Below are 22,994 nucleotides of genomic sequence, written 5' to 3'. Positions count from 1 at the left end.
CGTAACTAAATGAATTTTCTTTCGATTAACGTCAATGCAGTTAAATACTTCATTGTAGAAAATGAGACCACAATCAGAACGACAACGAAGCGTGTATTGCCTACTGTACGCGCTCAATTCGGTTTGTAGACAACATAACAAGGCAATGGGGTGGAGCGGTGGCGCTGTGGTTAGCACTTTGTGTTATGAATACGGCGATCCGAGCTCAATTCCCAGAGTCATGTCAGAAGTTCAGAACCGGTCCTGACAAACCCACATTGACCGGCGTGGTGAAGTATGGTCAAACACCATGCCCCCCCGCCCCCGCATAACCATTGTGGCTTGAAAAGGCCTTCGTACACGGGTGGATTGAGAATGGCTGACATTTATTTATGTATCAGAAAGAACAAACCGCGTCGAGATTTAAACCGCGGTGCGTGAGCGAGTGTTTCAGAGTGGGCTCTGAAACACTCCAATCGGAGCTCCGTGAACGCGCAGGTGCGCGACCCGGTGAACCCGTGGGATCAGCGCTGCCAGAAGTTATCGGGTATCGGAGGCCTCTCCTTCGATCCACGCCGCGACAAAAGCCCTTGACACGGCCTCGGCGCCTTAATCCGTCGACTCATCCCCGCCAATTGTTGCGCTAAAACTTTAATTAATTGCGCTCGTAACCTCCCACCCGCCCGTGCAAAGCGAGACGGCGTATTATATAACGAGAGAGACAGAGAGAGAGAGAGGGGAGGCAGAGAGAGGGGAGGAGAGCAGAGCGTGAAATCTTTCGTGAAATCTTTCGTTTAAAAAGGGGGGAGGGGGGCACATAAAGCAAAGCGTTAAAAAAAAAACCGAAATGATGAACGAAGCAAAGTGCCGACTACACCGAGCATTTTCTTGTGTCCTCTGATCGTTACAAAAAAGAAACAGAGAATCCCGGTAAATCTGCGAGTGCGTATGCGACTCGTCGCTATTCAACGAAGGTTGCGTAAACACACGTGGTGCTGTTGCTGCTGCTGCGTCTGCGTTGTTGGCGCTCTTTGGGAGTCGAAACAAAAAGCAGTGCGATTGGAACGTGAAACTTGTGGGCGTTGAAAATGGCATTCCGTCGGGACAAACAGCACCGCTCAGGGCGACGTAGGGAGGCGGGCAAAGTGTTTGTCTTTCGCACGTGATCGTTTCAACTCACACGAGGTGTAAACATCGTCATCCCCGCCGACGTTACCACACCGCAGCTAACAGCCATGTCATCGCAAACACCATTATTAAACCCCCTAACACCACCGCCGTCGCCACCTGCACTACGACGAGTAGCCACTTACCATCCGCACCACCGCAACCGCAGCTAACGCCGCTGCCATCACAAACATAACCATCACCATCACCAACACCAACGTCACCACAAACACCACCAGCATAGCGGTGAGCACCCCCCACAAACACTGCTTACCACGTACACTGACGTAACCACAATACACATTGCCACCTAAATCAACACTGACACCATCACCAACACAGTCAACATCACCACCATCAAATACTTGTCAGCACCACCATCAACAGCACCACCCACGTGGTGAAATGAAGAACAACTGAATCTAAAACTTATGCTCACTTTTGTGCATCTACGCACTGATGATAGAGTGCGGTTAACGCCTGCACCACTGTGGATATTTTGCAGCCTTCGTCAAACCACTGCTGGATAAAGGCCACCCCCATTCCCAAATCAGGCATGGGGGCTGCTCGGCCACACTTCGTAACGCCGGTCAGCGCGGGTTCGGTTATGGCAGAGTGACCCATGACAGGTTCTGCAATGGCTGGCCACGAATGTGAGCCTTGACGAATTGGACACAGATCGTCCGGTTCGTTGCGCAGCTGTACTGTAAATAAAAGTTTACTTGTTCCCCACGTATCAAATGTAAACACGTGCTTCTGGACGATAAATGAGACAGTAATAAATGGGGCCATGTTACCACAAACACACGGCACGCGGTCCCCGCATGGCTCAACGGCGGAGGCCTCCAGCAGCGACTCCGCAGAGGACGTCCCAGGCTCGCTCAGCTCCACCTGCGCAGAAGACACAAAGACAAAGGTCCCCTATGCAGCCTAAACAGACGTATCGGGGCAAGTGCTGTCATAAAAAAAAAATTAGGGGTTAGATCGCGTAAACATAAATGCGTCGTTAAACCCGCCACCACCCGACACAGCCACTTAAACAAAACTTGCCAATTTAGTGACTACTTCAGCACACCGGTGTGTTAGAGAGTGCCGTCAGCGAGCTCCTATGAATGGCGTCAGGGCACACGTTGGGGCGGTGTGGTCGGCATCACCCCCAGGGCTGCCTTTGTAACAGCCGGCGTTGACATTTGCACACCGCACCGGGTACTCCTTTAAGGCTGAGTCGGCCGAGTGGAGGCCCAGTACCTGTTCGGATATTCTCCACCGATGCTGGACCGCGAGCAGGAATGGAACTCGGGTCTTTATAGTGCAGCGCGCTAACCGCCACGAGATGCGCGGACTGACGCAGAGCTCCCGCGTGTCTCTCGGCGGGCGAGATCTAATCTGGAGGCATCAGCAGCAGTGGCACCGTTTCTGTTGTGTTTTTTCCGAGACCAAAAAGAGCAGTGCGGCACCGCTGCCCGATTTAACTCGGCTGCCAGGCAGACCTTTGGAGTGTTCCATTCGCTGGCAAAAATTGGGAATTCAAAGGTGAGTGTGTGTGCTCCCTCTCCCAGGCGACGCGAAGTCTCTCAGTGACAACAGCATAGCGACTGAGGAATGCACCAAAAATGAACTCATTAAATAATATAACGTTTTGTCCATCGTATAAACAGTTCTTACATTTCACTCACTTGCGTTGTTCTTCAGGTGGGTGAATGTTTTAAGCAGAAGCCGTTATATTTTGTGGTGCCTCTAAATTCTAGAAGACTGAAATTCAGATTAAAAAAAAAATCTGCTGGTGGATAAGTGGGATTCAAATGGGTGTTTTAAATTATATTTATTGACAAGAGTGGCAAAGTCGGCCCACTTTAATTCAGTGTATTTGGAAGACTGAGTGGGCATTCTGAAGTGCCAGGTAATAAAATGTACCTACTCTCCAAGAGACAGGAGGTGACATGGGTCAGTTGACAGGATGATGATGATGACGATGAGACAAACACAGGACCAATGCCACCACTAAATGAAAACCACTCTCACTTGATTATTTCCTTAAATTATTATCTCACGATCAATGACGATCTCGCGTAAACTCCACTCAACGCTCTGTATTCCACGTGAATGGCAGTAACCGCGTTGCACACCACACAAACGCTGCGCTGGGAAAACAAAAAAACCTCGCTCTTGTAAAGAAATAAAAATAATGAAATATGCACCTCCACTGTAACTTTGCCAATATTCTTTTTTTTAACACTCGGTCATTTGTAGTCCGGTAAAAATCACGGATTTACGAGATAATGCCTCCTTTTAATTGGCTACGAGCCACCACGCTCTCTCACCGCAGCCTCCCCCCCACACGTTATTTTAACCAAGGCAAAGTGCTGTCCGCCGCGATTGATTTATTTTGTTACGCCGCTTTAAACTAAAAAGGCGCTTCCCACATTTAGTCCTGGCTGTTTGACGAGCATTTAGGGCGTTTTTTGTTCGGTCGCAATCATTCATGCTTTCGAACTCTTTTTTCTTTCTCCCTTCATCCTTGAGAGAGCGAATCGCACAAATCAACGGGAGCCATGCAATCCTCAAGCTGAGACTCTCACCCCCCACCACCTCCCCGCTCCCGCCGAGCCAATCTCAATCCGCGAGCGGCAAGCGACGTTCCTGACGACAAAGAGCCACCCGCTATTCCACCACAGCCCTCCATCGTGCATCTCAATGCAGGCCACCAGGACCGCACGGCTGTCGCGTTTCGCCCTCTTCCCCTGCGCATTTCCTCGAACCCTGGGTGGTCCGTCGTTCAAGTCCGGGCTCGTCCTCTCCGCATCAAGCGATCCCGAATCGTCGAAGGGGTGGACACTGCTGGACGCTGGGCCCTCGTCTCGTCGTGGGATGGGAGGTGGGAGAAGGAGGCAGTGTGGTGGGGGGGGGGGTTCCAGGAAAGTTGTGGTAACTTTGGGAGCAGACACCGCTCTCTCTCTCTCTTTACGGTCAATAGCACCGGCGTCTCATCCTCTTAAAGCGCAGTCCTCTCCCTAATGCGTCCCTCCTGACCCGTTAAAGTAAATGGACGTGGCGGCAGAGCGCGTGCTGGGGCCCCGTAGACGCGTGTCGCTGCTCAGGGCCTGCGTGCGATGAATTGCGTTGGGTTCAGGGGAGCAGTTTGGGTTCGGGGGAGAGTTAGAGTCAGGGTTTTAAACGTTGTTATTTACGGCGCGCTGTCAATCCACTGCTGGATGAAGGCGTTCCCCACGCCGCGTTAGTCACGGCGGTTGTTTGACCGCACTTCTCCACGCTGGTCCGTGTGGGTTGGTAAAGGAGGGGTCCGGAATCGGTTCAGATATGACTGCAATTCTCCATGGGCAGCAATGGAATTCAGGTGGCCCAGGTTTATAACGCGGTAAACTAACCAACGCGCCAATGCTACGCCACAGAGCTAGGGTTCAATATAAGGTGAGAGTTAGGCATAGGGTTAGGGATGAGTTAGGGGATAAAGTTAGCAAATAGAGTTCGGTTTTGGATTGCATTCGGGTTGGGGATAATTTGAGTCATGGATAGTCATGGATAGAATGTGGGCGTTCTTGCGTGCATTGTTTGCGAGCGACAAGATTGGTGGTGGCAAGTTGCGTGTGAAGAATCATCGGCGTGGAAATCACTGGGGCCACGTGCTCGCCCCCTCTCCCACGCAAAGCATTCGGGGTGCCCCATGACAACTGGGCCAGGACCTAACCAGGCGCTCAGTCACACCCCGAGCACTGAGACAAATGGGGCATACTGCGCTATGAACCTAGACGCCTGGGTTTGGTTCCCATCAAGGGATAACGTAAGGAGCAACGTGTTATCTGAACTTATTTGAGACCACCTCTAGGTAGACTCGGCCTTAAATTACTACATGCCCTGATGAGTAAAACTATCAGACAATAGAAGCTGCGAGGTGGGGTGCTGACCACAGCAGCCAACTCGTGTGCTGTGCCCTGCCTCCACTGAGGAGTCTGTATGACTTACACACGGGTTCACTGTGTGTGTGCGCGTGTGCGAATGTATGAGTGGGGAGCGGTGGCGTAGCGGTTTTGCGCCCTGCGCTACGAACACGGCGAACCGAGTACGATTCCCGCTCACGGCCAACACCAGTGGCGAATATCTGAACCGGCCCTGAGCCTCCCCTAGGTCGACTCAGCCTCAAATTAATACTTGGTGCGGTGTGTAAACCTCGCCACTGGGGCGGACAAAGGCGGTCGGGCGCGGTGCTGGCCACCCACACACTCGTGTGCCACAGTGCCGGCCTTCATAGGTGCTGCTCGCTAACAGCACTTGCCCCGACAGTCTGTTGAGGCGACAGCGGGGGGTCTTCGCGCGCGTGTGTGCGCACGTGCTGGCACTAATCGCTGGGTGGTTGATGAGAGCGTGGCGAGCAACTGACCACCCCCCCCCCTTTATCCAACCTCAACCCACTGCAGCGACCTCCAAGAGAGAGATCAGTATCATCTCCCAGAACGCTCGTAATTACACCGGCCAAGACAAGAGCCGGAATTAGACGCGGGCTGTACCGACCCCCAACCCCCCAAACCCATACAACCGCCTCTCTCGTTGGCGTGCGGCGTATGGTGCAGGGACGTTGACAAGAGGGGGGGGGGTTGGAGAAAGGGGGGAGAGGCGGAGTTGTCCCTGACACCGCCGTGCATCTTCGCAAGTAAACATTTCCAGGTTTGTACTCGTGTCAAAAAAAAAATGTGCCGCGCGCAATCGCGTAAAGATGCGTACGCATACCTGTCAACCCCTTATCAGTGCCTACATTATTACAGACCAATTCAGACCTTGTTAGTCACCCCCGTGCCGTTATCAATCTCAACGTTCATCCTACAAAGTCCCATCACAAGGGAGAAACACCAACAAATCGAAATTTGTTTCTTCTTCTCCGTATTGAATCGGCTGTACGCCGTATGGACCTGAAAACTCAATTGTCCCTGTACAAGAATACGGGGTAAACCGTACGGGTTGATAGAAATGCGTACGTGCCAGCTCACACTCAGTGCACACACCGTCACGAAGACACAGATCCCACGTGTAGCCTTAACAGATGAGTCGGGGCAAGTGCTGTAAGCGAGCAGCACCTATGAAGGCCGGCATGGTGTCACACGAGCGGACGGGTGGCCCAGCAACTACGCCGGGGGCCGCCTTTGTCTCCCTAGCAAGTAATGTTGTTGACTGCACACCGCACCAGGTACGCATTTGAGGCCGAGTCTACCTAGGGGAGGCCCAGGACCGGTTCAGATGATCGTCACCGGCGTTGGTGGCCGTGAGCGGGAATCGAACTCGGACCACGGGGTTCGTAGCGCAGCGCTAACCACAGCGCTAACCGCTCCCCATACACCGCACGCACGCAAACTGTGTCACACGATACACAGCACATGGCAGTCAAGAAAACACATCATACAGACTGTAAGGCAAACGTTGTCGACGGTGATATATTGACTGCGGAGGTGACGGAATTGCGTGTGAACGCGCGTTCGTGACGTGCACGGCGTTCTGTTCGGCGCGGTGTCGGACGTTTCGCTCCGCGGAGCTTCTTCAATACTCGACGAGCCCATGTCAGGGGGAAGCTGGCCCCTGCCACGCGGCACGATAACTCGCTCGCCGTTCCGCCGCCTGTTCTCCCGTCTCTCCCACGTGTGCGGCCCGCGTGTGGAACTCACTGACGATCGAAGCTCCACCCCCTCCCACAGCACGTGCATCGGAACGTCGGACATCGCGCCGGAGCTGCGCGCGCCGCTCGTACAACGCGAAGGCAAAACATCAAAGAGCTATTTGCAGCTATTTGCAGAGCGCGGGTGGCGGGGGGGAGGAGGGTTGTGTTTACATCGCCTACGCCGTTACTAAAATAGTTTCTTCCCAATGTAATGGATAATTTGATTACGCGGTCGTTGGTAGTGACGATGTGAGCTCGCACGGCCGTGAATGATGACGACGATGACGACGATGATGGCAGCAACGGCGAGAGGGAGGACGCGGGCACGGAAAGCGACCGAGCAGCGAGTTTGGCTACCGAGCAGAAACACAAAGCTTCTCGCAAAACAAACTCCAAAGAACGGAAGGTGGTGGAAGGGGGGGGGACTGACAGTGGGAGCAACTGGGAAGGCTCAAACAAGCGCATAACGCAGCGCGCCCCTCTGCAGGTCGACGGGAGATGGGTCCAGGCACGGAGGGCCCCGCGTCTCGACTACGCGCGAAAGTTCACGGCAACTCTCCCGATGCGTAAACCGCTCTGGTTCGTGACCGCACACAATATCCGACGTGTCGGCCGCTCGCGCTGGGGAGCTCCCGGCGGCAAGTTTGAATGAATGAATGAAGATGGAGCATGATGAACGAAACGTCGGACAATCGTGCCGCCGAACCAAACACGGCGTGTTACAGCAACCCGAAGACGCGCGACTTTTTATCCCGCACAGCAGCGCGCAAGAGTTTTAAAAGGCGAGCGCACTCGCTCCACTCGCTCCTCCAGCGGCCACCCCGGCAAACTCGATTCTTTGCCCGGCATCTGCTCACCGCGCTCACCTGTCGGTCGCGTGGACGCGGAACCCCCGCGGCACGCTCGCCGGTCACTCCGACGACGTTGGCGTCTCCTGGCCCTCCCTTCAACCTCCTCCGTTCACGTGGCGCCGACAGAGTCTCATGGCAGCGCCAGTAAACGTGGAAGGGTCACCTCCGGTGTGCTGCGCCGTTAGCCAAGCACGGGGTGGGTTTGTCGTCTTTGGGATAGGTCGAGTGAGTTGTGGGGCCGGAGTCGGGGTGGGTAGGGAAGGTGGGGCGGGGGGGGGGGTCCCTACGGTCCGGAGTTGTTGCTCGCTCCGTGCCTCGGCTCAAAGTGGGACGAGCGCGGAGGAAGAGACAGCGGAGACTTTCTCTCTCTCTATTCTCTGTCCGTCCGCTCGTCTGTCTGGCTGTCTGTCCGATTCCTCGTGCCGGCAGGTCGCCTCGCGCGTGGCTCGCAGGTTCCACCGTCTCGTCGCGTCGCAAGCCCCGCCGTTCCCCATTCAACGTGCGAAGTTTTTAATCCATGCGCCGTTGAGGGAGGCGTGGGGCGGGAGTGCGTGACGTCAGGGCGTGTGGTGGTCGTGGAGGAGGAGGAGGCGAGTGGGGGTGACTTGCCTTCCGGAGAGCTTGTCACGGCGCCAGAGGACCCCCACACCCATCTCTGTGCATCCCCCCCCCCATCCCATTCCCCTGCCGCATCCTTCTGCATCGAGCGCAGTGGTTCTTCTTCTGAGCCTGGGGCTGCACCCTGCGCCCCCTGGGGGGGGGGGGTGCGAGATGCCCTTTCTGAGCGTGCGAGACGTGGACAGATTTGTGTTTTTAAGCTAAATAATCGAAGACACAAATTAAGCGCGGGCACGTTTGTACAACTACGTTGTTTCATCAAACCTATGTATGTATTAACAACATTATACAGTTTTTTTTCCGATTGAGAACCAAAGGGGGTGCAAAGCTTGCAGTGAAAGGTAAGAACCACTGATTCTAGCGAAACCTCCCAGAAACATGCATTAGCACATGGCCAATTAATACATGAATTAGCGAGGCTCAGAAGACGGTCTCCTACTTGGATGTGATTGTTAAGAGCACCGCTTTTACGAAAACGTTGCGTTGGCTTCTCGTAATAATTTTCTGCGTTTAAATTTGTAGGATTTTTTTGTCCCTTAAAGTTGTGCTTATCATACTTTCATAGCAGCACTTATTCCCTGTCTATCATCGCTCTCTCTCTCCAGGTAGGCTCAGCAGATGAAGGCACGCGTCTCCGGAGAGATGTAGACATTTCTTTATCTGGTTTCCCCCCTCCTCTCTTTCGCATAACATAAGCGCAGCTGACTGACAGCGACCTCCGCGAACGATTGGGGCAAGCGGCAGTGCAAACACGAGCAAGCTCTGACACATCATCATCGTCGCCATCACTATCACACCACGATCATCCAAGCCTCCTAGGATGAGTGACCCATTGGGGGGTTGAGAGTTACGTAGCGTCACCCACGGTTACATCTCTCCCACAACTCCACTTCCCCAGGGAATGTATGCCCCCCTCCCTCTGCCCCCCCTCTCTCTGCCCCCCCCCTCCACCTCTCTGCCCCCTCAATGAATGTTTCATTATTATCGAGGGGAAGGGCTCATACTGAGGATTTTAGAGCCTTAAGCATTTCTTTTGAAGCTCGCAAATTATCTCTAGAATCTGCTCAACGGTTAGGAGAACACGACTGTTAAACCCAAGCTGGGCAAAAGAAGAAAACAAAGCCTTGCAATAATTTGCAGGTTATTTTTTGGTAAATCTGGATTTCATTTACCAGTCTTTATATTTGATAAATACGAACGCATTCTGAATTCTGGAACGAGTGGCAACCACCTGTTGACTACGTGGACGGGTCGTTTAAACTGCAGGTGCATTTCTTCGGAGGTGATTTTGGCCACTAACAGCTCAACGTTGCATTACGTTTCCGGATGATGAATCCCATTAGCGAGAGAAGAAAGGAGGAGGAACAATCAATCTCACTCTAGACTCGAGAGGTTTTAATGATTGACTAGAGAGCCCATTTCGCTCTTTGAGGGGGGGGGGGGGGTTGAGCAGGCGGGCATATTTTGATGGCTAACAAAGCCGGTGACGTTCATCCGTGGAGGGGAGGCGTTTCGGTCATTGGAGATCTGAAAAGTTGTTTGTTTGCACTAAATTGTGAGCCATTGATCTTGGTGCAATACCACATGGAGGAAATGAACTCTCGAAACTTGCCAACATTCCTAATTTTCTCGAACGGCTAATCGGAGTGGTCGTATATTATCAGGTTCCAGCATTGTTCAAGGAAGTGCAACACCATTAACTTGCATCGATTGGAATCCATATTCCTCTATAATTACGGCCCTGGTTACACATAAGAGTGGTTGTGGACAATTACCTGAAACCAGATCCAGTATAAGCTCGCAGCTTGTTTATACCCAACAATGGAATTTGGAACCCGCACAGCAGCCCCCCCACACCCACGCAAATCTGAGTGGCGAATCGAGCCGCGTACTCTAACTTACGAACCACGGTGCTATTAGCCAGCTGAACGATGAAGGGGGTTGTTTGGTTCACCTGCCTGATAACCCACCCCCGTTGTTACTGTGTCCCATGTCACTCTGGAGATATTACTTACGACAGCGCATTCAACAAGACCTTCGCCCAGAGGCATTTCCAGACGGAGCAAACCCACCGGATTGTCGCACTGTCTCACTGCATCACGCAGCATACCGAAGAAACGCATGCAAATCCAAGTCATGATGGATGCTGTGCTCCTAAAATAATCGGATCATATTGTACTGTAACCCATAAGTGATGCATGCGAAAGAACATATGGGGCATTATTGTGCCACTGTGTTTCTGGCTAGCGATTAGCCTGTCACGTTGTTGCCTTTGTAGACGTTAGGAAAACAACTGGACTGAATTACGGACAATTAGCGCAAATGTGCATGACACACATTCAAACTCCCTTTTGCCCTAGAATGCGTTCACAGCCAAAGCACGTGCGCACGTTCCTCCGCTTTTTCCTCGCACAATCCTTTTGCATAAAGCGGGGATTAACGTTCGTTCCTCGCGGTTGTTTTTCAGCAAAGTAAATGACAGCAATTTAAATCCGCTTTTTTTTTACAGAGGACTACAAAACGTGCTTTGTTTTTTTTTTCATTGCTGTTGTTGCTTGTAACAAGAATTAGGCGAGCGCCGGGGCGATCTTGATACTCGATCTTCGCAACAACAAAAAACCCCGACCTGTGTACACCGAGACCACGTGGGGGCACCTCTCTTGGGTCAAGTCCACAGGTAAATCGAATTCCCCTCCAGCAGCCAGTGAAGCTTTCCCCTGCCCTGACACGCACGAGGATGCCTTGGTTGAATCGCTGGCATACTTTGCGGTCGTCATACAGTATGGCAAGACATTTTTTTAACTGTATTTATTTTTCTGCCACTGATTATTTTTGGGGGGGTGGGGGTGGGGGTATATATTAAAAGCCCTTGTGCTTGTTGGCTGTTTTGTTTGCTGGCATCAATGTCTACTGACAATCAACGTACAATGTTGTCGCAAAATCAAGAGATTCTTAAACACACGTCCTTTATTTAGTTTGATATAACTTCAAGGCTTGCGCAAATCACACGTGCAATAAAATAAATACACTTGCAATCACCATTCACATCAGGGCTGACATACTTCAGTAAAAAAAGAATTAAGCGAATTCATGCGCGATTTTTCACAAGAGAAAATAAATATGTATATAAGACTGTGCACCGAGCAGCGAATTGCTTTGCTTTTAAATATACCAGGAAGACAAAACATGTCGTTGCTTTTATTCATAACAAAGCGTAGGCCCCAATGAAATGGAAAAAACATTAATTTACCCAAACAAAAGCCTTCAGTAACAACTCATTTCATGAAGGATCTCGCATTTGAATCCTTTGGCCAATGAGAACATTTTTTTATCGTGGAAGGCAACCGGAACAGCCGGAGCAAGAACCACAGAAAGCCCACGTGGGACGATCACGTCAAACGTCACGCAGATAAATCAGAAACGCACTTTGTGTACCAGCAGCACCGAATCACCGAGCAGGCCACAACTATCCCGTCCAACCTTTCCCCACCTTCAAGTCACGAGAATTGCAGGCGAGTGTGTGCGCCACCGCACGTTAACGCTCGCCATTCGCCGTTCAGCAACTGTGCCAGCGACGTTGAGAGATTTATGCGTTCACTAAGGATGTGGTGGGTCCATGGTTTTGACATCTCGGTCCATTACTCACACAAGTGCTAAAACCATCCTTGCTGCATGGCACTTGTCACAATAGCAGCAGATGTGTGGTTGGCTATATTTAGTGAGTTTCCCTCATGCTTGGAGAGACGTATCACTTCATCAAACTTCAGTTTCCACCGCGTGCTTCCTGAAATGTGTGGCCACGATGGCTGTGATAACTTAAAGCACTTCCCTTCAAAAAAAGGTGAACGCCACTTTGATTTAGCTCTCTGCTTACATCTATTCATGCATTAGGATTAGTGCAATGACAGACAGTATATGTTAATATTATGTATATACTGCAAGAGTATACACTTGTTCAAATGTGCCGTATATGTTACCATGTTGAACCTATGAAGTAAATACACACACGTACACGCAACTGCCACCAACCAATTACACAGTTTTAAACACATTGATAATGCTCCGGTTGCAGCTGTTGGCAATATTGCACATTAGCCGTTTCAGCAGTGCATACATACGTTTAAGCGGAAGGCAATGGATTTACCACATTTGAGTTAGATACATGTATGAGATGCTTAACAAGCTAATGGCAGGCACGCAGCACACCGGTACGATGTGGTGGTGGGGGGGGGGCTGGCCTCCTGCGGCTTCCGTGCAACGAGGCTTGTGGAAAATGTAAATGATCTCCCAAATCAGGACAAGAATCATTTTCTTGGATACCAAGGTAAGTATACTGAGACAGAGCTCAATATGTGGCCATTGCATTTTTTCTGCGATATTACAGTTACAGGTTTTTTTTTTTAATATCTATAAAGACGAAATAAGCGACCAGTGAAATTGAAATGTTTCACCATGTTTTTCCTTGAACAGATCTTTGATGTATTCAACTGATTGAATAAATCCATCGAGATGTATAAGGTGTTTACAGAGACGCAAGTATAGTCAATGTTGCCACGACTGTGGAATTGCCTACGCCGAGCCAATTAAATAGAAACAGTGATAGGCAATACATAGAAGTTGTTTAGCTACAGCACGGGCAATTCCAGTCATTGTGTCTACACAGTAAACGGTGAAGTGAAAATGAGCAGAGCTATTGGACTCCATTCTGTGAATACTTTTGAATAAAACCCACGTTCTTTAATTGAGGATACAAGTACCATTGTTTGTTTTTCATTATGAAAGAATAACAGAGGGAAGGGTGGCCATCTAACCTGATACATTATTTTGATTAAGCACTGCCAATAATGGTGTAAGTATGAAGCAGTATCTTGAAGGAAAATACTGTCTTGTCCTGGAGTGTGTCCATGCCGTCTCTTCTGCGAGTGCACAATTAATTCAGTCACTTCCTCGCCGCAAAAGTCTGAGAACCACATGGCCACAAGTGTGCATGAGAGCATTTCTTTGTTGATTTTGTTTTGTTTTACAGCAGCTGGGATCATATGTGCAGCCTTTGGTTTCATCTCCGGCATCACTCCTCAGTCAGCTCCTTCATGCGCCTGGACACATACGTGTCGGAATCTTGTGTCTCAAGAACGGCATCCGTGACCATCTCAAGGAAGAACTGGGGCCAAATTGTTTGCAACGCCTCCTGTTTCTTCTCTTGCAGAACCACTCTGTCCACCAGCTCTTTCACGTAGTCTTGGCAGAAGCGCCCCTTCTCCTCCTGCTCCTGAAATATGACACGCATCGTGACATTTTCACAAGGGGCCTAACCCATCACGAACAAAACAAGAAGAAAAAAAATCGAGATATTTGGTCGCCAGTACTAGAAACTTTTCACCTGCTGGAAAAGTTTTTTATATCTGCGATCTCAGGCTACAAAGCATTTCTAAGGTTAATTCATCTAGCAGATCTATTTCAAATAAAAACACTTTCATTGCTGAAGAACAAATTATTTCGTTTATGGTTGCTACACAACTTTTGTGTGCGCTGTCTTGTCTCTATCTGGATAATGGAATATGATAGCTAATCATAAGATGCTCTGAACTAAAGATCACATGCTTGTGGATTTTCCACTCTTTCTGTTTACGTAATACTTTCCAGGTGGAACCTATATCTTAAAAACATTGAAAACAGGTGAGCAACTTCATGGCATGCCAGAAACATTTTTCAAGGTCCTTTATAAACCAGTCGGGCAAAACGTAGCAACCGTACTAAAATGTGCATGCGGCAATTATGCAAGAGACGCACAAATCAGATCGTCTCAGGCATTTCTCAGTGATACTGGACGCCCATATATTCTTCTTCTTTAGTGCTGCCTAACGGCGTGTGCGACTTCACGATGATATTGGTCCCGGTCTAGCACGGCGTGTAGAGTTTGTGCTGTTGTTAATTGTAGCCATGTTTTGATGTTACTGAGCCATGTCGTTTTTGGCCGTCCTGGTCGTTATTTTAAACGTTTTCTTCCGCGCTTGCATTTTACCCACGTCTCCCCGCAACGTAATTTTCTTGCCCGTTACTCCTCGTGCGAAACCCGGCACCCTTCCGATCGCCACTCTCGGCTGACGATCGCTGTACCTGACACATCCTGCCCAACGCCTCCTGGGAGTAGAACTGCAGGCCGGCGAGGCTGGCCGAATCCACGGGTGCCAGGCCACGGTCCCGCCCATCGTCGGCTCCTCCACTTGCCCTCTTGCCCTTGCTCTCGGCAGTGCATGCGGCGGCAGCAGCAGCAGCAGCAGCAGCCGCCAGCGGCTTTCTCCTAGCAGAGAGATGCAGTGAGAGCACTCGTACAAGTACTCTCATCCGTGCCGATTCGAGTAAAGCACATGTTCTAAATCACAATTCCCACACTGCTGATGGTTTATGGGGGTCAGAATATTTCACGTATATATATGTCACAGTATAACCATTCACTCAACGCTTTACTTGGCAAGTAATAAAATCGGCTATGGAGACGTTTTTTGTATTCTACGAGACACGTCTGATGCGTGTAATGCACGGCGATTTGCCAGGTTCCGCATTTCCAAGGACGCAGACACGTGCCTCGTTTGATTGGGAAATACGGTACGACAAATCCTGTTATTCGTTTATAACCAATTAATAGCCCATGAAGCAGCTGAAAACATTCCATGAAAGTATATGTAGCGTTCTTAATGTTCACCTGAAAGCCATCGTACTAACCCAGGTTACAATATTCACACGTGACAAAATATGACTCTCCTTTATAAAATCTGACTTTATTGAGGTCACATTATTCGTGGGGGAAACCCAAGCAGCTACAGTTAGTAGTAAATACATGTGCTACATTTATGAACACATTTTAAATGGGTGAATTAGGCTATGAGAATATTCTACTTTTAAAAATCGGGGCCACTGTCTTTAACATCCACTTAACAGCAGACGACACGCTTTGGGCAATGCTGTCAGGAAATCATCATGTGGCCTGATCATATTGAAATATAAAGTTGTTGTGTTTGCATTCTATGTAGACGTATTATATATAGATGCTGGGTTTGCATGCTTTAAAACACAGCATTATTGCTGCCTCGTGTTTCTCAGGCCTAACGGCGAGAGCGTGGAGATATTATGCAATTATAATGCCCTCCCGTATATCCCTCTTGATCTCCGGGGCCCGTTACCATTCAAGGCCTAGTGCTCAACTTCTGAGATTAACCAGATCGTGATGGTACGATGGCCATGGGCCAATTGGCCGCCTTTCTCCCCCTTCCCTCCCAATCAGCCGCTTTCACCAACCTAACCACTCACAGCTGGGGGCGCCATGGAGGAGTGCTAAGTGTCTAGCTTGATTTAGTGTGAGATGGTGAAAATGTGTGCGCAAATGAGGGTCAAACAGAGCGTAGTGTGTCACACATTTATTACGCAAGGCCACTGGTGAGAACTTCTAACTGTAATATGAATTAAATAAAACCACAAAAACTTTGATCTTCCTCCTTAAAACATATCTGGCACAGAACCCACAATTCCGAATAACAAATGTTTAACTTAATTAAAGCAGATGGTATGTGGATCGTAGTTTTTTTACAATTTGGCCTCTATAACCTGTTGTAAATCTAGATTACAATTTAGCATGCACACAAAAAAACTTTCATTTTATTTATTTCCCGTAAAAAATGTAAATTCCATTATATTTCTTAGCTCTTGAGATAAATCAAGTTATTGAACCTTCAGCTAAAATAGATTTGCCTGCATTCTACAAAGTTTTGGTGGTAAGCTCTCCTTCCTGCATTGTGCATTAAGCACATTAAGCACATGGGGCTCCAACTACAGATAAGAGTTGTGGAATTCGTAGTGCATTTTGTGCAGATAAACATTTAAAGTGTGCCCTTTTTTCAAGGACTTCGTGTAGGTGGCCAAAACGGGAGTACCGCAGCATTGGATTTCAGTTTCTAACTTGTTTTTTTATCAGCCCTATAATCAATGCTGACGGTCGGCTATTAGGACCTTGGAAGCTTTCTATGACTATGCTGTTGATGCCACTGGAGGTTGGAGTACACTTCTGACTGACAGCATGCTCAGACCCCTTTACCCGCTGGAATCACCATCCAGTGCGAACAACTTTAACTTTGATAACAACACTGTGCCACTTACATTCGGCCACGCGTTTGGAGCACTCGCCTGTTTTTTTCTTTCCGAAAGCTGTTAGAGAGCATTTTAAAGCACCGTCAAATAAGTAACACGAGTTAACTTATTCGATAAAGTGGCTGCTGCATTGCTTCAAATAGATATCTTGGGCAGGGCCTGTTACCACTTAGAAATGGCATGTTGAAACTCAATGAAGTAACCAAGCCCCAGCGTTTGTGGTAGAAAAGCCTTGTGTTCCCACCACAGACCATTACACATTACCACTTTTTACCCCCATCGTGTCTTCCGAGTTTCCCCCGGCCATCTGCGGGGAAGTTCACTGACCACACGAGAGGGGTGGCAGCATCATAGTGACGGGGCAAGGTTTTTTTTTCCCCCCACACAGGGTTGTGGGCTGCTGTCACATGCTAAAAAACACATTATCATTCTTCACACCACAACCACGTACAAAGTTGCTATTTACCGACAGCGTTAACTTCATTGGCGAAAGCAAATACGTGGAGATTAAATGCTACACATACAAGTTGTCCTGAATGCAAAGCAAATATTCCATTATCACAGATCACATCGCTTGCCTACATTCTCCAAAGACAAGGCTGTAAACCTTAGGTAAACTGAAAGAGATACGTGTAAAGCCACCGTTGGGTCATTTTTGGGCCTGCAACAAAGTCCTAAAGCCCACAATGCTAGACAATAATTAAAGTCAAAGGGAAAAAATGCATATACGTAAAGAACACCCACTGCTCTGGACAAAATCTCAAAAACGTTAAGTATACCTGAAAAAATGTTAGCTATTTCACAACCTCAAAGTGACATCACACGTAACATTTCCCTCAGCATGTGGATGTTTTCATAAAATAGTCATTTAACTTTGACAAGATAAACCCCATGTCCATCCATCATCAGCCATGCGCAATCCACTGCTGGATGAAGGCCTCCCCCAAGACACCACCACCCTCTTGTGATCCTATGATGTGGTAATCCACTTAGCACCTGCACATTAACGGGTTTCCCCGCTCCATCTTTTTCAGGGGACATTCTCAAATCACCATTCCTACCCAATTCAGAACAGCACTCGAATGCAAACTGCTGCACCAGAATTACAAATCAAACGGCAAGTGATGTAACCAACATGATTATGTTATTAACATATACTCAAACATCGCACCTCCCCGCCTTTGACATTCCTCGAAGACACTAGTGTAGCCATCAACAGGCCGATGTGCAGGCCTCCGTGAATGGGAATTTTAATAAAAGGCATGCAATCCAAGCTATGGATCACATCGTAAATAACTATTGCCTGCACTCCTTCAACGGAGAAATAGCAAAACGACACCAACTGTTTCCTGCAGCTTTATTGTGGCAAGCAGACCTTGACATTGGCATTTATCTCCTGAACATATTGCCATATGCAAGAATATAAGATAACGTGAACATAATTAATCACTGCAGTTGTATGCCTTGGCACAAATATTCTAAGCAAAACTTTTTTGAATGATTATCTGAGAAATCAGAATTACCATCTTACTCCCGCCGGGACTTGCCGCGCGGGTAAAGTGGCGCTCCCGATTTTTCATCAAATATCCAAATAAAGATTCACTCAGCGCTTGTTCCATACTCTCCCCGATGGTGACACTACAGGCGAATCCTTAAGATCTCTCACAGCTGAGAGCGTTGGAAAGCACTCGCGTTAGACACCAGTGACTTCAAGCACCTGCTGCTCTTCCTAAAGGGAAGCGTGAAGGCACACGAGGGGCACATGGGAAGCTCCCGAGTTGGGATGGGTTTTTTTGAAAATAGTTGGAAGCTTCAGCAGCTGCAGCAGTGGGGACCATCTGCACCCCCGTGAGAGCCGGTCGTTTCTAGAGTGCCTTTGTTGTTGTGCCCGGAATATCTTTCCCAAGATGGACATTTATTTACGATGGCGAGGAGGCTTACGCAAGTGTTCACTCCGAGAAGCATTACCCTCTGACACTGAGCTGGCCTGCTGCTGCCTTATCTTGTTTCCCCCCCCCCTCTGTTGACATTTCTGCAGGCATGTGTACTGTTTTTGTTGTTGTTGTTGTTTAGGTACGAACGTCTTCAAGTAAATATGTATTCTTGAGAACACACAGATTGTGTACACGTCTTAAGATATTCGTCTCCATCCATGACATTTATTTTAAAACGTCTGTTAAAAGGAACTTGTGGAAGCAGGATGAGAAAAATAAAATAAAATGAGACCGCAATGCAGCACATTGCTTCAGCCTTTAAGAGGAGCAGATAAGGCGGGGAACTATGCAGTAGCTCCAGCTAGTCACTGTATAAGCAGGCCGCAAGCATCCCACACTATTACTCCACCAGCCAACATTGACGCAATAACACCCACACACCAGGACAGTGACAAACTACAGCACGACAAACATGCGTGACAGTTCTGGCTTGCATTAAAATGTCACGACTACCTTTTTCCTGTGAAAAAGGATATCTCCCACAACCGCTGCCCAATAATCTCCATCCCCGGTGGTTTCCCGAGCCCAGGTTTGTAACGGGCACATTGACAAGCCGTTTGTGTTTTTGCAATATTCCCATATCCTGTTCCTATACAGGCCTTAAGACGAAGCACGGAGTGGTGTGGGCGTTGTTCACTTTGGCCACAAATCTCTTGGGGTGCGTGTGAGCCGCCATGCGTACGTGCGTGCGTGCGGGTGTGTGCGTATGTTCACGTTTGTTTCTGTGCATGTTCATGGATTCATTTTTTTTATGGGCGGACTGTGTTCTGCCCTTGAGTGTAAATGCTACGAGTCACTTCGAAGTAGGCTTCTCTTCGAATAAAAAATCCTACGTGGAAATTCGTGCACGTGTTAACTTATGGGGGGTGGCACTGCGCAGTGAACCCAGAAACCTGAGTTCAATCCCAAACAGGGCCAACAAAGTGGTAAATCCACCCCCGCCCCCCACCAACACTGACCAGCGTTGTTGAAGTACGGTAAAATAAATCACCATAACCGACATGGCATGGGAAAGCCTTCATGCAGCAGTGGATGGAAAAACGGCTGTAAATTAAAGTTTTTAATTATTTACAAAATAGCCGCAACTTCGGTGTTACGTGTGAACTTGTAAGTGAACGGTGTTTTGAAATAAACATGGTCAAAAAGTCGCCACGCACTGTTCTTCGATAATGAAGTAGTTGCTTCGTGCGTACTGTGGAAATCTAGCCCCGAATAAAATGCATGGGAACGGAAAATTGATGACAAATGTAATATGGCAATGGAAATGCCAACCCCCACACCCAGGGCCACACCCTCGCTCTCACAAACACTCACCCCCTCAAGGGTCAATGGGACACAGGATGTACCAAGAATGCGCATGTTGCACTTCTGTTACGTACCTTGAGATGCCGTGACCTGCGACGATGCGGACCAGGGATTTAATTACTCCAATGCAAAACCCACGCACGCACGCATGCGCTCGCAGGCGCTTGCACGCGAGCGTACCTGCCATCCCCGAGCGCCGAGGTCGATGCCCGCGGGGCAGTCAATCGGGCGAGGGAACCGAACATCGCCTCTGCAGCTGTGACATCTGTCGCCGATATCTGCCAGACAAAATAATCGCACGTATTAAAAGAATTGTCATGTTTGATCGGCCAAGTCTCCGTAAATTCCAGCGCTTGTCACGACATCGTTAAGCTGTAGGGTTGCACAATTCTGGGGGGGGATTTTTGGGCTTCCAGGACATTCTGTGAGGACACACACACACACTGACTACCCGTCAGGCTCCAGTGAAGAGGTGGTAGCCAAGATGCTCAGTTGGCCGTCATGCAGGGTATCAAGTGTTATTGTCAGTGGCAATGCCAAGTGTTTGGTAACCTTAGGTTAAATGATGCATCACATGGCATTACCTCCCACCTTGCCAAATGCAAAAAAAGGCAGATATTATCTACGTATCGACGCGACTGAAAAATAAACTTGAGATGTTAACGCCACATATCTGCCAATAGACGTGTTAATCGATATTAAGCAAGAGACGGAGGTTAATATTAGGATTCCAAAGCCTATCCAGACAGATTGATTGCCGTTTCTAAATTAACACTTGCCATCTTCAACACCTCATCGAAAAACGCGCTAGAGACCGACCGGACCTTATTTACTTGACCAAAAATAATTGAGCCGCTATCCTGTGAGCAAATTCGAGCACAAAATAAAATTGCCCTCTGCAAGTGTTGCAATGCTGTAGGACTGCAATTCCCAGGGATGGCTTTGAAAGCACCGCAATGTCAAGAGCAGTATTCCCCCCTCCGTGGTTGCGTAGGTCTTATTGGTGTTTACTTTGGAAGCAGCCAAAGAACACGGCCTCATTGAGCGGAGTCCTGCAACTCGGCTGCCTCGTGAGTAGGGAAGGCCCAAGCAGATTGCACATGTCCTTTCAACGAGTTAACAAATTAGGGTAACCCGATGCTTGCTGGGACCCACATAATGAGAAGGGATCATTGATTTAACACCCAACCGTAAGATAAACTGTTGCATCAACTTGAAACACTGTTTAGATTAATTCACTGCTGTAAGGGGCTGCAAAATTGTTCGCAGGTTTTGCTTGTACCAAGTCCAATGGTTCAGGAATGATAAATACAACAGGGCCAGTGGTTAGTCTATGTTCATCATCATTTGTGCTGTTATTGCAGGCACTGATGAAAGAATGTATAACAATAATAACTATTGATCTCCATTACATATATCATTTAGGACTACTACCAACAACCAATCAATTGCCAATTCCGTACGCGCTAACAGTGCATTAATGCCTTTTTCCAATATATATATTAACAGAGATAAAATGTGCGTATGAATTAATTCAGTTAATTGTGCATGTACGAAACGACGCAGTGTAAAAGAGAGTCCAATTCGACGCAGTGTAAAAGAGAGTCCAATTAAGCCAATATCTAGGTTCTCCATTTACACACGAGCATTAAAAACGACACTACAACCCTTAATTCCACCTCCCCCCCTTCCCATTTAAACAACAAAGTCTATGTGCCCCGTAGACCAGTCTAAGCGATTGCACATTCCTCTTTGTCAAACTGTTAAGCAGAAAAATTGATTCAACAAAGCTTGTGTTTGAGCTTAGGGAGCCTTTCCCCCTTTGACACGGAGGTGTTTGAGCAAGGAGGAGGACGTCAGATATGAACAAAACAAAAAAAAACACAACAGCCCCAAATTCCAAGCATAACATTTCTGACCTTTAGAAATAATTCTGCGTATTCAAAAGTTGACCTTAAGCATAAAAAGCGGTTCAGCTTTACCTTTTAATTGGAAGAAAATTGGCTAAACTGTTGGAATTCCCCTGGGAGTGGCACACTGCGAGTTCTGTATTTAGACGTCGCTTATAGGACTGCAGGCTGTTTCGGCCTTATCAGGTGAGCCTGCCAGACAAGGCTGCCTGTGTCGATTCCGTGGGTACATTAACACCGAAGTGTGGCCCCACTCTCCCTTAACGCCCGCGGCAAAAGCTTTAGTGTACTCACAATAGGTGATGGGTGTACAGACAAAACGGGGCCAAAAGGCAGTGAACACTGTGTCAGCTTGTGGAATTTGCAAGTCTCGGGCCAAGGAGACGCCCAAAAAGAAAGAAAAAAAGACCGCACGGCTGTGTACATGGCTCAGCTCAACTTGTATTTTTAGGCCAGCGTGCCACACACTTTTACTCTCATTAGAGGCCAGGAAGGAGGCGTAAATGCACATTGGAGCCAACACTTCAGCACCTTGTAGCGGTAAGTGCATGTACACAACGAGTGTTGAGAGATTACGAGGCCGAGTGTGCCTCGCCCGATCGTCTTCATCCTTAAATGACGTGTGTCAGCAATTTAACGTGGTAAAAGTAGGGTGTAACAATGCACAAACGAGACACCAATGTGATATATTTCACTTTGAAAGGATGTTTGATTAAAAAAAATTGCATAAATAATTCAAAAGCAAGTCACTTACTGCATTACCACAAAATATCTTACAGCCGTAAAAAGAAATGCAAAGATTTCAACGCACATTTGTGTAGCTCTCAGAGGAGGCCTTCAAAATACATTCTCACTGTTACGAGCGAACAATTAGCTTCATTAATAAAGACTACACAAGCATATAAATGTAATGGATAGATTTTTTAAAAAAAGTACGTGTTTTTGTGCTCATCGCTTGGGTGAAAATAAGAACGAAAGGAAAAATCTCAAACCCGACACACCTAATTATAACTATAACAAATACTGGGCGCGTGTTGAAAGGTATGCACGCACAAGGGACATTGAGAGCAGGTGTGTGTGTGTGTGCACGCGTTTGTATGCTTTGGAGGAGAACAGCAGTGTTGGACGGTCAGGGTCACCTTCACGTCTCCTCATATCGTATTTCCAGCAGTGCATGGAGTGGAAAAGGTCAAGTTTGCTTTTATCTGATCTGTACCAATGACTATACTCGATGGCCATAAATACTGCCTTCACAAGTCAAGTTAATGACTCGACATATGGCATGTATCGGAGACTACCAATTGTACACACGTAATTCCTAGAGAAAATGCAATAAAACTACACATTGGCTACAATGCTAAATGTG

At 48.2% G+C, this 22,994-nt stretch overlaps 2 protein-coding genes across 2 annotated transcripts in view; both read right to left on the bottom strand.

Moving 5' to 3' along the window:
- Nucleotides 1–8,173, bottom strand: part of THSD4 (thrombospondin type 1 domain containing 4) — a 150,184-nt gene extending 142,011 nt beyond the window's left edge. The window contains exons 1-2 of the mRNA XM_078854878.1: nt 7,675–8,173; nt 1,944–2,037 (exon numbers count right to left, since the gene is read on the bottom strand). Coding sequence (XP_078711004.1) covers nt 1,944–1,972 — 29 coding nt within the window. The 5' untranslated portion in view covers nt 1,973–2,037; nt 7,675–8,173. The remainder of the gene's footprint in view (nt 1–1,943; nt 2,038–7,674) is intronic.
- Nucleotides 8,174–13,285: 5,112 nt separating this feature from the next.
- Nucleotides 13,286–22,994, bottom strand: part of LRRC49 (leucine rich repeat containing 49) — a 66,141-nt gene continuing 56,432 nt past the window's right edge. Inside the window, exons 16-18 of the mRNA XM_078854876.1 lie at nt 19,899–19,996; nt 14,395–14,578; nt 13,286–13,546 (exon numbers count right to left, since the gene is read on the bottom strand). Of these exons, the coding sequence (XP_078711002.1) occupies nt 13,346–13,546; nt 14,395–14,578; nt 19,899–19,996 (483 nt within the window). The 3' untranslated portion in view covers nt 13,286–13,345. The remainder of the gene's footprint in view (nt 13,547–14,394; nt 14,579–19,898; nt 19,997–22,994) is intronic.

The sequence above is a fragment of the Lampetra fluviatilis genome, chromosome 3 (assembly GCF_964198595.1).
Source record: "Lampetra fluviatilis chromosome 3, kcLamFluv1.1, whole genome shotgun sequence".
In the NCBI taxonomy this organism is placed as follows: domain Eukaryota; kingdom Metazoa; phylum Chordata; class Hyperoartia; order Petromyzontiformes; family Petromyzontidae; genus Lampetra; species Lampetra fluviatilis.
This window is presented reverse-complemented; position numbering and strand designations above follow the sequence as displayed.